The sequence below is a fragment of the Stegostoma tigrinum genome, chromosome 17, assembly GCF_030684315.1.
Source record: "Stegostoma tigrinum isolate sSteTig4 chromosome 17, sSteTig4.hap1, whole genome shotgun sequence".
NCBI lineage: Eukaryota > Metazoa > Chordata > Chondrichthyes > Orectolobiformes > Stegostomatidae > Stegostoma > Stegostoma tigrinum.
The window spans coordinates 37,339,144-37,352,594 of NC_081370.1; the positions used below are offsets into that span (position 1 = coordinate 37,339,144).

Below are 13,451 nucleotides of genomic sequence, written 5' to 3' on the forward strand. Positions count from 1 at the left end.
TTATTTACTGATCAGATCACTGCTTCTCAATCATCCTTCTCCGGATGCTTTCACTGGTTTGCGGGTGGCCTATGTGAATGCAGGCACTTGGGAACATCACTGCCTGCAAGTTTCCTTATCAAGCCCCACACTCGCCTGATGAGGAAACAATACAACTAGGTCTAAATCCTCCCCGCACCACACATACTGCAGCAGTTTGAGAAGGTGTCCCACTACCACCTACTCAAGTGCAATTGGGAATAAGCAGTTAGTACTGATGCTCTCAATATAAAGAAAAATTCTCCCTGAGCAATTCCCCTTTCCATCACTTTCCCCTTCTTTTTGGTGTTCTTAAAAGGTGTCCCACTTTGGGTTTTGGTTTTGGTCACCTGTCCTAATGTGACTTGGTGTTGAATATTCTCTGATAACCTGCCTGTGGAGCACTGTGGGACATTTCTACTGCATTAAAGACAACAAAATAAACGTGTGTTATTGTGTTGTTGAAGGAAGAACTACACAGAGCCTATGGCAGGGACTGTTTACAGTGAAAACGAAATGAAACGGAACAAATTAAATATTGAGTGAGGCACAATTAGGCTGTTGACACATGCTGACCTGAGCTGTGATTTGCTCATATTCTTCCTAGGCATCCAGGATCTCCAAACCTACACCCATGCCATTGAAAGTGAATCTGAGTCAACCAGTGATGCACCGTCTGAGGAGATGTTCCCATTAAGGTCACAGGTAAGAACAATGTTATCTAATTCTACGCATGCACCATCCCACCAACAGTTAGACTATGAAATGCTGCAAGCAATCAGAAGTAAACTATTCACCAAGGAGATTGATATAGACAATGGTAAACTAAGGGAGGGGAATGTTGATATTCAGTATATATCAATATTAAGATGGAGGAGGCATTGGGTGTCTTAAACATCATTAAGGTAGATGAATACCCAGAACCTGATGGGATCTATCCCAGGATACTGAACGAAGCATGGGAGGAGATTACTGGGACCTTGACAGAGATCTTCATATCCTCTTTATCCACAGGAGACTGGAGAATAGCTAATGTTGTTCCTTTGTCAAAGAAGGGCAACAGGGATAACCCAGGAAATTTTAGGCTGTTAGGCCTTACATCAGTGATCAGGAAATTATTAGAGAAGATTCCTGGACACAGGATTTACTCCAGTTTGAAAAAGAATGGAGTTCTTAGGGATAATCAGTGTGGCTTTGTCCAGGAGAGGTCTTGTATTACAAATTTGATTGAGATTTTTTGGGGAAGTGACAAAGATGATTAGTGAGGGTGGGGAAGTGGATGTTGTCTACATGGACTTTACTAAAGCATTTGACAAGGTCCCCCATGGTAGGCTAGTCCAGAAGATTAAGTGACATGGGATCCGTAGCGAGTTGGTAAGTTGGAAACAAAAGACTGGATGTCTGTGGCCTGTCATGCTCCGCAAGTGCTGGTACCTCGGTTGTTTGCAATATATATAAACAATGTAGTTGAAAATGTAGTCAGTTTTATCAATAAGTTTGAAAATGACACAAAAATTGGTGGAGTAATGGATAGTGAGGAAGGTTGTTAAAGGATCTAGCTGCTTATTGATCGGATGGAAAGTTGGGTGGAGAAATGCAGATGGGGTTTAATTCGGACAAGTGTGAGGCAATGCATTTTGGAAGATCAAAAGCAAGAGGAAAGAATACAGTGAATGACAGGAACCTTAGAAGCATTGATATACAGAGGGATTACGGGGTTCAAGTCTATTGCTTCCTGAAAGTGGCAACACAATTGGGTAAAATTGTGAAGAAGGCATAAGGCACGCTTACCTTCATCAGTTGGGACATTGCAAAAAGTTAACAAGTCATGTTACAAGATAATAAAATGTGAGGCTGGATGAACACAGCAGGCCAAGCAGCATCTCAGGAGCACAAAAGCTGACGTTTCGGGCCTAGACCCTTCATCAGAGAGGGGGATGGGGGGAGGGAACTGGAATAAATAGGGAGAGAGGGGGAGGCGGACCGAAGATGGAGAGCAAAGAAGATAGGTGGAGAGGGTGTAGGTGGGGAGGTAGGGAGGGGATAGGTCAGTCCAGGGAAGACGGACAGGTCAAGGAGGTGGGATGAGGTTAGTAGGTAGCTGGGGGTGCGGCTGGGGGTGGGAGGAAGGGATGGGTGAGAGGAAGAACCGGTTAGGGAGGCAGAGACAGGTTGGACTGGTTTTGGGATGCAGTGGGTGGGGGGGAAGAGCTGGGCTGGTTGTGTGGTGCAGTGGGGGGAGGGGATGAACTGGGCTGGTTTAGGGATGCAGTGGGGGAAGGGGAGATTTTGAAACTGGTGAAGTCCACATTGATACCATATGGCTGCAGGGTTCCCAGGCGGAATATGAGTTGCTGTTCCTGCAACCTTCGGGTGGCATCATTGTGGCAGTGCAGGAGGCCCATGATGGACATGTCATCAAGAGAATGGGAGGGGGAGTGGAAATGGTTTGCGACTGGGAGGTGCAGTTGTTTGTTGCGAACTGAGCGGAGGTGTTCTGCAAAGCGGTCCCCAAGCCTCCGCTTAGTTTCCCCAATGTAGAGAAAGCCGCACCGGGTACAGTGGATGCAGTATACCACATTGGCAGATGTGCAGGTGAACCTCTGCTTAATGTGGAATGTCATCTTGGGGCCTGGGATGGGGGTGAGGGAGGAGGTGTGGGGACAAGTGTAGCATTTCCTGCGGTTGCAGGGGAAGGTGCCGGGTGTGGTGGGGTTGGAGGGCAGTGTGGAGCGAACAAGGGAGTCACGGAGAGAGTGGTCTCTCCGGAAAGCAGACAGGGGTGGGGATGGAAAAATGTCTTGGGTGGTGGGGTCGGATTGTAAATGGCGGAAGTGTCGGAGGATAATGCGTTGTATCCGGAGGTTGGTAGGGTGGTGTGTGAGAACGAGGGGGATCCTCTTGGGGCGGTTGTGGCAGGGGCGGGGTGTGAGGGATGTGTCGCGGGAAATGCGGGAGACGCGGTCAAGGGCGTTCTCAATCACCGTGGGGGGGAAGTTGCGGTCCTTAAAGAACTTGGACATCTGGGATGTGCGGGAGTGGAATGTCTTATCGTGGGAGCAGATGCGGCGGAGGCGGAGGAATTGGGAATAGGGGATGGAGTTTTTGCAGGAGGGTGGGTGGGAGGAGGTGTATTCTAGGTAGCTGTGGGAGTCGGTGGGCTTGAAATGGACATCAGTTACAAGCTGGTTGCCTGAGATGGAGACTGAGAGGTCCAGGAAGGTGAGGGATGTGCTGGAGATGGCCCAGGTGAACTGAAGGTTGGGGTGGAAGGTGTTGGTGAAGTGGATGAACTGTTCGAGCTCCTCTGGGGAGCAAGAGGCGGCGCCGATACAGTCATCAATGTACCGGAGGAAGAGGTGGGGTTTGGGGCCTGTGTAGGTGCGGAAGATGGACTGTTCCACGTAACCTACAAAGAGGCAGGCATAGCTGGGGCCCATGCGGGTGCCCATGGCCACCCCCTTAGTCTGTAGGAAGTGGGAGGAGTCAAAAGAGAAGTTGTTGAGTGTGAGGACGAGTTCCGCTAGGCGGATGAGAGTGTCGGTGGAGGGGGCCTGGTCGGGCCTGCGGGACAGGAAGAAGCGGAGGGCCTTGAGGCCATCTCCATGCGGAATGCAGGTGTACAGGGACTGGACGTCCATGGTGAATATGAGGTGTTGGGGGCCAGGGAATTGGAAGTCCTGGAGGAGGTGGAGGGCGTGGGTGGTGTCACGGACATAGGTGGGGAGTTCCTGGACCAAAGGGGAGAAAATGGAGTCCAGATAGGTGGAGATGAGTTCGGTGGGGCAGGAGCAGGCTGAGACGATGGGTCGACCAGGGCAGGCAGGTTTGTGGATTTTGGGAAGGAGATAGAAACGGGCCGTGCGGTGTTGGGGAACAATGAGGTTGGAGGCTGTGGGTGGGAGGTCCCCTGAGGTGATGAGGTCATGAATGGTGTTGGAGATGATGGTTTGGTGCTCGGGTGTGGGGTCATGATCGAGGAGGCGGTAGGAGGTGGTGTCGGAGAGTTGGCGTCTGGCCTCGGCGATGTAGAGGTCAGTACGCCATACTACCACTGCGCCACCCTTGTCTGCGGGTTTGATGGTGAGGTTGGGGTTGGAGCGGAGGGAGCGGAGGGCTGCCCGTTCTGCGGGGGAGAGGTTGGAGTGGGTGAGAGGGGTGGAGAGGTTGAGGCGGTTAATGTCATGTTACAGTTGTATAAACTTTTAGTTTCTCTGCATTTGGCGTATTGTGTGCAGTTTTGGTCCACCACACTATAGGAAGGATGTAGAGGCTTTAGAGAGGATGAAAAAGAGGTGAACCAAGATATCGCATGGATTGGAGTGTATTCGCTGTAAAGAGAGGATGGACAAACTTGGATTGTTTTCAGCAAAGCATCAGAGGTTGAGGCGTGACCTGACAGAAGTATATAAAAATTATGAGAGACATCAATTGGGTGAATAGTTGGAGTCTTTTTCCCCCAGGGTGGAAATGTCAAATACTAGGGGGCGTATGTTTAAGATGAGGGGGGCTAAGTTCAAAGGAGATGAGTGAGGAAATTTTGTTTTACACAGAGGGTGGTAGGTGCCTGAAACACACTGCAAGGAGAGGTTGTAGAAGCGGATACAGTTGCAACATTTAAGGGACATGTGGACAGACAAATGAACAGGCAGGGATTAGTTTAGAATGGCATCAGAGGTGGCGGGTCAAAAGGCTATTCCCTTACTGTCCTATGTTCTATGAGTGGAAGAGGGGAAGAAAATCAACCAATCCTTTACCCACGCCCTGTTTTACTTCAGGTCTTCAACACGGTAAAAGACCATTCAGCCAAGCTGGTCTGTGACTGTTTACTTCACATGCAATCCTCCTCCCTTTCATCTCACTTTATCAGTTTAACTTCACATCCCTTTCTTTGCCATGGACTTCTCCAACCTTCTTTTAAATATGTTTGTTAGTTGACCCTACCCGTCCATGTTAGAATCAGTTCCAAGTTCTCATCAATTCCGAGAGGTTTCTTCTGATAAATGAATTGGATGCTTTGGTTCTATTTTTGGCCCCAAGTTTTTATTTTATTTCATCCTGGGTTGTGAGTGTCCGTGGTTGGGCTTGCATTTCCTGCCAATCTATAATTGCCATTGAGAAGGTCTTAGTGAGCTGCTTTCGTGAATTGCTGCAGTCCATGTAGTACAGGGATACCCAAGGTGTTGTTAGGGAGGGAGTTCCATGACTTTGACCCAGTCACAGTGCTGCAACAATGATGCTTTTCCAAGTTAGAATGCTGGTGAATTGGAGGGGAACTTGCTTTTTCATGCATCTTGCTAACACGTACAAATTTCTCTTCTGGGTCTAATTGATTGAACCCTTTTGTAGCTCTGAGGATCTTTGTCAGGCTTCCTGTTCAGCTGTTTGTTTGCAGAGAAAAGAACTCCAGCCTGTTTAGACTTCTCTAAAAGAATCTCAATTATGACTTAAATTCCTGTGAATCTGAATCCCACCTTATCTGGTGTTGCTGTACACCTGTATTAATATAAAGTCCTGAACAGCACACAGTAAACTAACTGAGGTCAAATCAGGGACAAAAACAGAAGTTGAAGGAAAAGCTCAGCAAGACTGGCAGCATCTGTGAAGAAAAAAATCAGAGTTAACATTTCGGGTCGGGTGACCCTCCCTCAGAACTTCTTTAAGGTTAGATCTGAGTGCACGGACTGCAGTCAGTTCGGAGGGAGATAGGTTGGAATTGGTGAGAGGGTAGAGAAATTGAGGTGACTAATATTACATCGACAGTTCTCAATGAACAGATTGGGCGCAGGTACAAGGCCAGAGGGAGCGATCCAGGTGGATGGGAGAGTGTTGGAACTGGGCAAAGGGGTCTGTGGGACAGGGAGAGGACTCTTGTCTGAAGAAATGAGCACGGAGGCGAAGACAGCGGAAGAAGAGTTCGATGTCATATCATGCCCAAAATTCGTTAAGGTGGGGATGCAGAGGAATAAAGCTGAGGCTTTTGCTGAGTATAGAGCGTTCAGCATTGGAGAGTGGAAGGTTAGGAGGGATGGTGAATAGCCGACAGGAGGTAGAATTGGGAGAGGGGATAGAATCAGAGGGAAGGAAAGGGTAGGAATGTTCCAGGGGGCCATGGGTATCTTTGAGTTGTTACAACTTGTGGGCCTTGATGACTGAAAGGAAAAGGTAAAGTTTCTTGTTAGCACAACGAATGAGCCAGAGGATGAAGTAGAACTGCAGAGTGGTGCAGCCCTGAGCCAGTGTGTTACAATGCTGTTGGAGAGAGAGGTTGAGAGTGTGCATGTGACTCTGCATGGGACTGAGTATGGATCTCAGGATGCGGCAGGAGCAGCTGTCCATGGAACGTCGAACACCATGGAGATATCTGTGATTCTGGGAGGATTCAAAACCTGAGGGATAAAACTTCAGTTGGAATTCACGTGGGGTGAGACTGAGTCGAAGGCAGTCACTGAGGAACGTGATATGGCTGTGGAAATAAGTTTTAGCAAGTGCTTGGCCAAACACCAGGAGTGACAGAGAAATTAATGTCGGTGGGCAAGAAGAAAAATTGGAATGGAAATCCGTCAGCGAGAGGAGCAGAACTCCTTCAAGGTGGGCATGCACAGAAGAGACTTAGCAGTGAGTTAAATACTAAATACAAACCAAAAGAACTGTGGATGCTGTAAATCAGGGACAAAAACAGAATTTACTGGAAAAGCTCAGCAGGTCGAGCAGCATCTGTGAAGAAAAATATCAGAGTTAACATTTTGGGCCCAGTGACCCTTCCTGTGGTCAAATCAGGGCTCATTTCAAGTTTAACATTATTCCTCCGAATATTAATTGACTCCCACCAGAAATGTGATCCTATTGTCGAGAATCTTTGGTTTACCATCTTTTTTCCAAGTTTGACCTATTCTTATCGTAAGATGAGACACCAGTTGTGAACCATCAGGACACAGACAGCCTTCTGATAGGTGTTGTTTCCCTCTGTCGATGGATGGTGTTTATATTCTAAATGGATGAGACCTCTCTGGTGGACATGAATGATCCCATGATATTAGTTTGAGGAAGTGCAGGGTGCTTTCCATGTCCTGGTCTGATCATTATTTATTCCTGAAACAACATCTTTAGGATATAACAGATTATCTAGCCTATGTCACACTGCTCTTGTGGAATCTTGCTGTGCACAAATTGCCTACTGCACTTGATATGTTATGACTACACTTCAACAGTGTTTGGGAATGTCATAGAGTCATACAGCGTAGAAACAGACCCTTCATTTCAACTAGTCCATGCTGACCACGTTTTCAAACTAAACTAGTCCAATCTGCCTGCACTTGGTCCATATCCCTCCAAACCTTTCCTACTCATGAACTTATCTAAATGTCGTTTAAATGTTGCAACTGTATCCACATCCACTAGTTCCTCTGGAAGTTCATCTCACACTCGAACTGCTCACTATGTGAAAAAAGTTGCCCCCTCTCCCCGTGTCCTTTTTAAATATATGTCCCTTAAAACCTTAAAAATATGTCCCCTACTTTTGCACTCCCCCACCTGAGAGAAAAGACGCTTGTCATTCACCTTATCTACGCCCTTTATTTTATAATCCTCCATAAGGTCATTCCTCAACTTCCTACGCTCCAGTGAAAACTGTCCCAGCCTATCCAGCCTATTTTTTTTATAAGCTTCTTAAAGGCTCTAAAGAAATGCAGGATTTCTTTCTGTCAACTTCCTTTCAATTTCAGTTTTGCTGAAAATTCCAACTCATTTTCATAAACAGCAGCTTTTATTGGTGATCCCAAGCCTTATGAAGCATGGTCATTTCGGTTGAGTATATTGTCAACATTCATTGTAAACATATCATGAGAACATATACATCTTTACTACCTCAGGGGACAAAAAATATTAAAGACATATATAAAGACAGGTTTTTGCATAAACTACAATGGAGCATAACAGAATGAAGGAAGGAGGGGTGGGCAGCAATGTTATCGCATGAGTTATGAATTTTTAACTCTGAAACAACATTATTTAAATCAATGATCTGGTCATCGTCAGATAGCTGTTGTGCAAGCTTGCTGTGTGCAAATTGGCTGTAGTGTTTCCTACATTACTACAGTGGCTCCAAATCAAAAACTACTTACAAAGTATTATGGGATGACCTGAGGTGAATGATATTGATTCAATATAAGTTCATTCTTTTGTTCTTTGAAATGAGTGATAGGTCTCGGATGTATTGATGGCTTTTGTCTTCTCCTCATTCAGGCTTATCAAAATATCAGAAAGAAGAGGAAGATGCGGAATATGGCACTGCAGCAAATGAAGCAAGAGGAAGTAAAACGACTCCATAGGGCACAGGTAAATCCAAACATGAGCCAGTGTCACCTTCAGTAACAGGGAAGAGTACATGAGGAATGCTCATGTATCTCAATGAGTCCTTCTAGTTTTGAGACTTGAGAATATGGCAAAGTAATACGACTAGAGGTCTATGAGTTGTAAAACTTTGAGAATGATTTTAATATTTTCACGGTTGAAAGCTGTTCTGTCCATCATGTCTGCCTTGTTTTAATTTATGGATGAATAGCCTGAATTCATTTAAGATGATAGTGATGCATCTACCCACACATGTTGCAGTGGCTCAACACCACATCACCACGGCACAATTAGAGATGGAAGTAAACGCCAACATCCGTGGACAAATGGAAAATGTTCTGTACAACTGGACCTGATGATTCAAGCACATATTCCCTCATCTTAAAATCTGTTGACCACACAATGAGGAGCTTTAATAGTCACATATTAGTTATCTTTGTGAACTTGCATATCTTCAGTGCTCCTGATGGTTTACCTACTTTGGAGTGAGTTCTATTTTCTCTCTCATGCTGTATTTGGTGGTGGAGAGGGTATTTAATCATAAAGAAGTGTGGCATATGAGTATCCACCTGATGCCATCCCACCTCTGGTGAAATTATGTTCAGGGTGCAAAGGCTCACAGTCAGGATTCCTACCCAACCATCAATTGAGGCCCTTAAGTCGGCAATTAATGATTACTTGAAGGCCTCTTCCTTCCTCTACTGGTATTAAACTTAATGGTGGGAAAGACAGCCATAGCACTGCAAGCAAACCCATACCAACTATTCATAGAAGTAGGATGGACGGTACCATTAAATGCCTGATTGAGGGATTTAGCATTGGAAGTTGGGTGGGGTGGGGGTGGGGTTGCAGTGGTGGCAGGGCATCATGCTAGCTGAAAGCCATATCCTGTTCTTGCTGCCAAACCTGCTCCTCCATCCCCTTGCCCTGCAAACCTCCCTAACTGCAACCCTCTCGCTATGACTCCCCTCTGGCTTAGGCTGCTCCTTGATCCTGGACCTCCGGATGATGACATTTCTACAGCAGGTAACATCTCCTCCATGATGCTGAGGGAAAAAAAGAGCTAAGGGCCTCTGATCGGCCAGCAGCTCGCAGTGGGCAAGATTGCTATCCTCGGGGTCTAGCAAAAGCCTGTTGTGCCTTTTTAAGTGCCTGAGAGACACTTAACCCCAGCAGGCCTACCTGGAGAAGACACCATCTTTGTGTTACCACCTTTCCAACCAGCGGGTGAGATGCTGCAATTCCCACTTAAAATTTTACCCTTTGATTAAATTGTCTCCTCTCAATCTAAGTTAGTACTTTTTTCTGCCTTGTGAAGGCATTTTCTGATAAAGAGGGGTCCTCCTCATTAGTACATCAGCCTCCAGCATCTTTCACCACCTTTCCACTCCTTCCATATTGAACATTTGAATGGGTTCGGCTGGTTTTCTCCATAGAAGAGTGAGAAGTAACCTGATAAGTTTCAGTAACATTTTGAAGAATTATGATAGAGTGGATGTGGAGAAACCATTTCCTAATGTGGGTGAGTCCAGAATAGTGGGGAATAGAAATTAGTTTATATTGACATGATGTAACTCTACATCACATGGAGCGGATAAGGTGACTGGCGCATGCATTTAATGGAAGGCTTAATACATCCAGGAGGGAGTACCAAATAGAAGGCTATCAAAGGCACCAGGAATGGGATATTTAGACTGGGAAGAGGCTCATGTGGTATCAAAAAACCAGCCTGAATCAGTTGGGCTGAACGGTCTGTTTCAACACTGTTTCCTCATATTGTTTAATAGGAATTACTGACCAGGACGGTATTGCTACATTTTTGAAACAACCTGATCAGATATGTTCAGACACACCTCACAATATACACTGATATTGGAAAAGACATTTCAAACTCAATCCAGAGTGAACGAACTTCACCGACATGTTTATTCACCTGATAAATCTCAGCGACATTCAGTGGTCAAATAAATCAATCCCAATGATCAAAACAATTCTCACTCCATTATCTGTATCACCATTTCCTCAAAAAAATGCCCATAGAGATTGAAGTTCATGTGCTATGTTAATTAATATTGAGATCACTTGATGACACTATTCATGCTTTTATTCACCAATCCGCTCTGAAATTTGCCATTTCTTTATCCTTGGTTAAACACATGGGTCTCACAAATTAGATGACTCTCTTATCAAATCAATGGGGGATCATTTTATCTTAACTTACCAAGCAGGAACCCTGTGGGACCTTGTCCAACATGGCTGCAAAGGAGAATAAAAGCATGGAGCATTGGATGTTGAGAGGTGGCCTGATAGACATTTAGAAAATAATGGGGGTATAGATAGATTTAATGGTCATTGACTTTTCCCTAGGATTGGGGATTTCAAGACTAGGGGCCACATCTTTAAAACAAGAGAAGAGAGATTTAAATAAGACAAGAGGGGCAATTTTTAACACCAGAGGGCGGTTCGCATGCGGAATGAACTTCCTTAGGAAATGGTGGATATGGGGACAATTATAATGTTTAAAAGACATTTCGATAAGTACATGAATAGGAAACATTTGGAGTGAAATGGGTCAGGAGCAGGTAGGTGGGACTAGTTCAGTTTGGATTATGTTGGACATGACTGGTTGAGCTGAAGTGTCTGTTTCTGTGCTGTGTGGCTCTATGACTCACTGACTCTACATGAGATGTGTTTCACCTGGTCCCATCAATTTGCTAGCAGGCAGGTTCGGCTACAATTAGCCGCATTATGCGTTTCCTGCGTAATGTTTCTTCAGTAACACAAGTAATGCTACTGACGTTCCCGAAACCAGCAGGAACTGGAGAGTTCACCCAATTGTTTGAGAAAGCTCTGAGTTTTTTTTTAACTGAAAATATCCTGTGTATGTTGAACACCTGCTTAAAAAGGATTACTCTGGCAGATCATTCAGCGTCAGCTGCAGGAGGTGGAAGAGAAGCAGCGAGTGCTGGAGGAACGTGGTGTGCTGTTGGAGAAAGCTCTGCGGGGCGAGTCAGGTACTTACCTCTGCTTGGCTTCTATTCTGTATGGACTCTCCGGTTGTGAACATCACTGGGAAAGTTGATCTTTACTGCCCATCCCTGTTTGACCTTCAGCCAATGGTAGTAAACTGCCTTCTTGAACCATTGGTAATTTAATGCATCCGATTGGTTTTGCTGGGCTATTTCAGGGAGCAGCTAAGACTCAATTTAAAATGTGTGGATCTACAGTCATATACAGGCTCAGATGAGTTAAAGATGACAGATTCTCCTTCTTAAAGTTTCATTGGTGAGCCACCTGGGTTTATAACTTCAGGGTTCCTGTACTTTTTATTTCCAGGTTTCTTAATCTGCCACAGTGCTTTATGTTTTGAGATCTTGTAAATATTAGTCCAGCAATTTAAGCATTACACATTTGTCCCTGGTTTTTCTGCATGAGGCTTTGTTCTCATTTCTATTAAGTTTTAATCAGTTTTTATTATTTACAGCCTACAGTTTGTAAAAACAAAACTGAACAGAATGCATAAATTGTCCCCTGATTTCATGTAACCCGCTGAGATATTTTACGCAAATTTCTAAATAAGGGCTAAATTCTAAATTGAGGGATCTTGTAGCACACATGGATGTCCATTGAGCCTATACCAACATTTTGAAACAACTGTCCAATTAACCTGACTTCCCAGACTTTCCACAGAACTCTGCAAACTCGTATTCTCCAAATCTCCTTCCCAAAATCCACAAACCTGCCTGCCCTGGTTGACCCATCGTCTCAGCCTGCTCCTGCCCCACCGAACTCATCTCCACCTATCTGGACTCCATTTTCGCCCCTTTGGTCCAGGAACTCCCTACCTACGTCCGTGACACCACCCACACCCTCCACATCCTCCGGGACTTCCAATTCCCTGGCCCCCAACACCTCATTTTCACCATGGACGTCCAGTCCCTATACACCTGCATTCCGCATGCAGATGGCCTCAAGGCCCTCCGCTTCTTCCTGTCCCGCAGGCCCGACCAGTCCCCCTCCACCGACACCCTCATCTGCCTAGCCGAACTCGTCCTCACCCTCAACAACTTCTCTTTCGATTCCTCCCACTTCCTACAGACTAAGGGGGTAGCCATGGGCACCCGCATGGGCCCCAGCTATGCCTGCCTCTTTGTAGGTTACGTGGAACAGTCCCTCTTCCACACCTACACAGGCCCCAAACCCCACCTCTTCCTCCGTTACATTGATGACTGTATCGGCGCCGCCTCTTGCTCCCCAGAGGAGCTCGAACAGTTCATCCACTTCACCAACACCTTCCACCCCAACCTTCAGTTCTCCTGGGCCATCTCCAGCACATCCCTCACCTTCCTGAACCTCTCAGTCTCCATCTTAGGCAACCAGCTTGTAACTGATGTCCATTTCAAGGCCACCGACTCCCACAGCTACCTAGAATACACCTCCTCCCACCCACCCACCCTCCTGCAAAAATTCCATCCCCTATTCCCAATTCCTCTGCCTCCGCCGCATCTGGTCCCACAATGAGGCATTCCACTCCCGCACATCCCAGATGTCCAAGTTCTTCAAGGACCGCAACTTTCCCCCCACAGTGGTTGAGAACGCCCTTGACCGCGTCTCCCGCATTTCCTGCAACACATCCCTCACACCCCGCCCCCGCCACAACCGCCCAAAGAGGATCCCCCTTGTTCTCACACACCACTCCACCAACCTCCGGATACAACGCATCATCCTCCGACACTTCCGCCATCTACAATCCGACCCCACCACCCAAGACATTTTTCCATCCCCACCCCTGTCTGCTTTCCGGAGAGACCACTCTCTCCGTGACTCCCTTGTTCGCTCCACACTGCCCTCCAACCCCACCACACCCGGCACCTTCCCCTGCAACCGCAGGAAATGCTACACTTGCCCCCACACCTCCTCCCTCGCCCCTATCCCAGGCCCCAAGATGACTTTCCACATTAAGCAGAGGTTCACCTGCACATCTGCCAATGTGGTATACTGCATCCACTGTACCCAGTGTGGCTTCCTCTACATTGGGGAAACCAAGCAGAGGCTTGGGGATCACTTTGCAGAACACCTCC

The 13,451-nt window shown here is 46.4% G+C and overlaps 1 protein-coding gene across 2 annotated transcripts in view; it reads left to right on the top strand.

The window, feature by feature from the left end:
- Positions 1 to 13,451, top strand: part of mical2a (microtubule associated monooxygenase, calponin and LIM domain containing 2a) — a 274,841-nt gene that overhangs the window by 244,037 nt on the left and 17,353 nt on the right. For both annotated transcript variants that reach the window (XM_059652085.1, XM_059652084.1), the window contains 3 exons: positions 626 to 723; positions 8,263 to 8,355; positions 11,291 to 11,384. In XM_059652085.1, the coding sequence (XP_059508068.1) occupies positions 626 to 723; positions 8,263 to 8,355; positions 11,291 to 11,384 (285 nt within the window). The remainder of the gene's footprint in view (positions 1 to 625; positions 724 to 8,262; positions 8,356 to 11,290; positions 11,385 to 13,451) is intronic.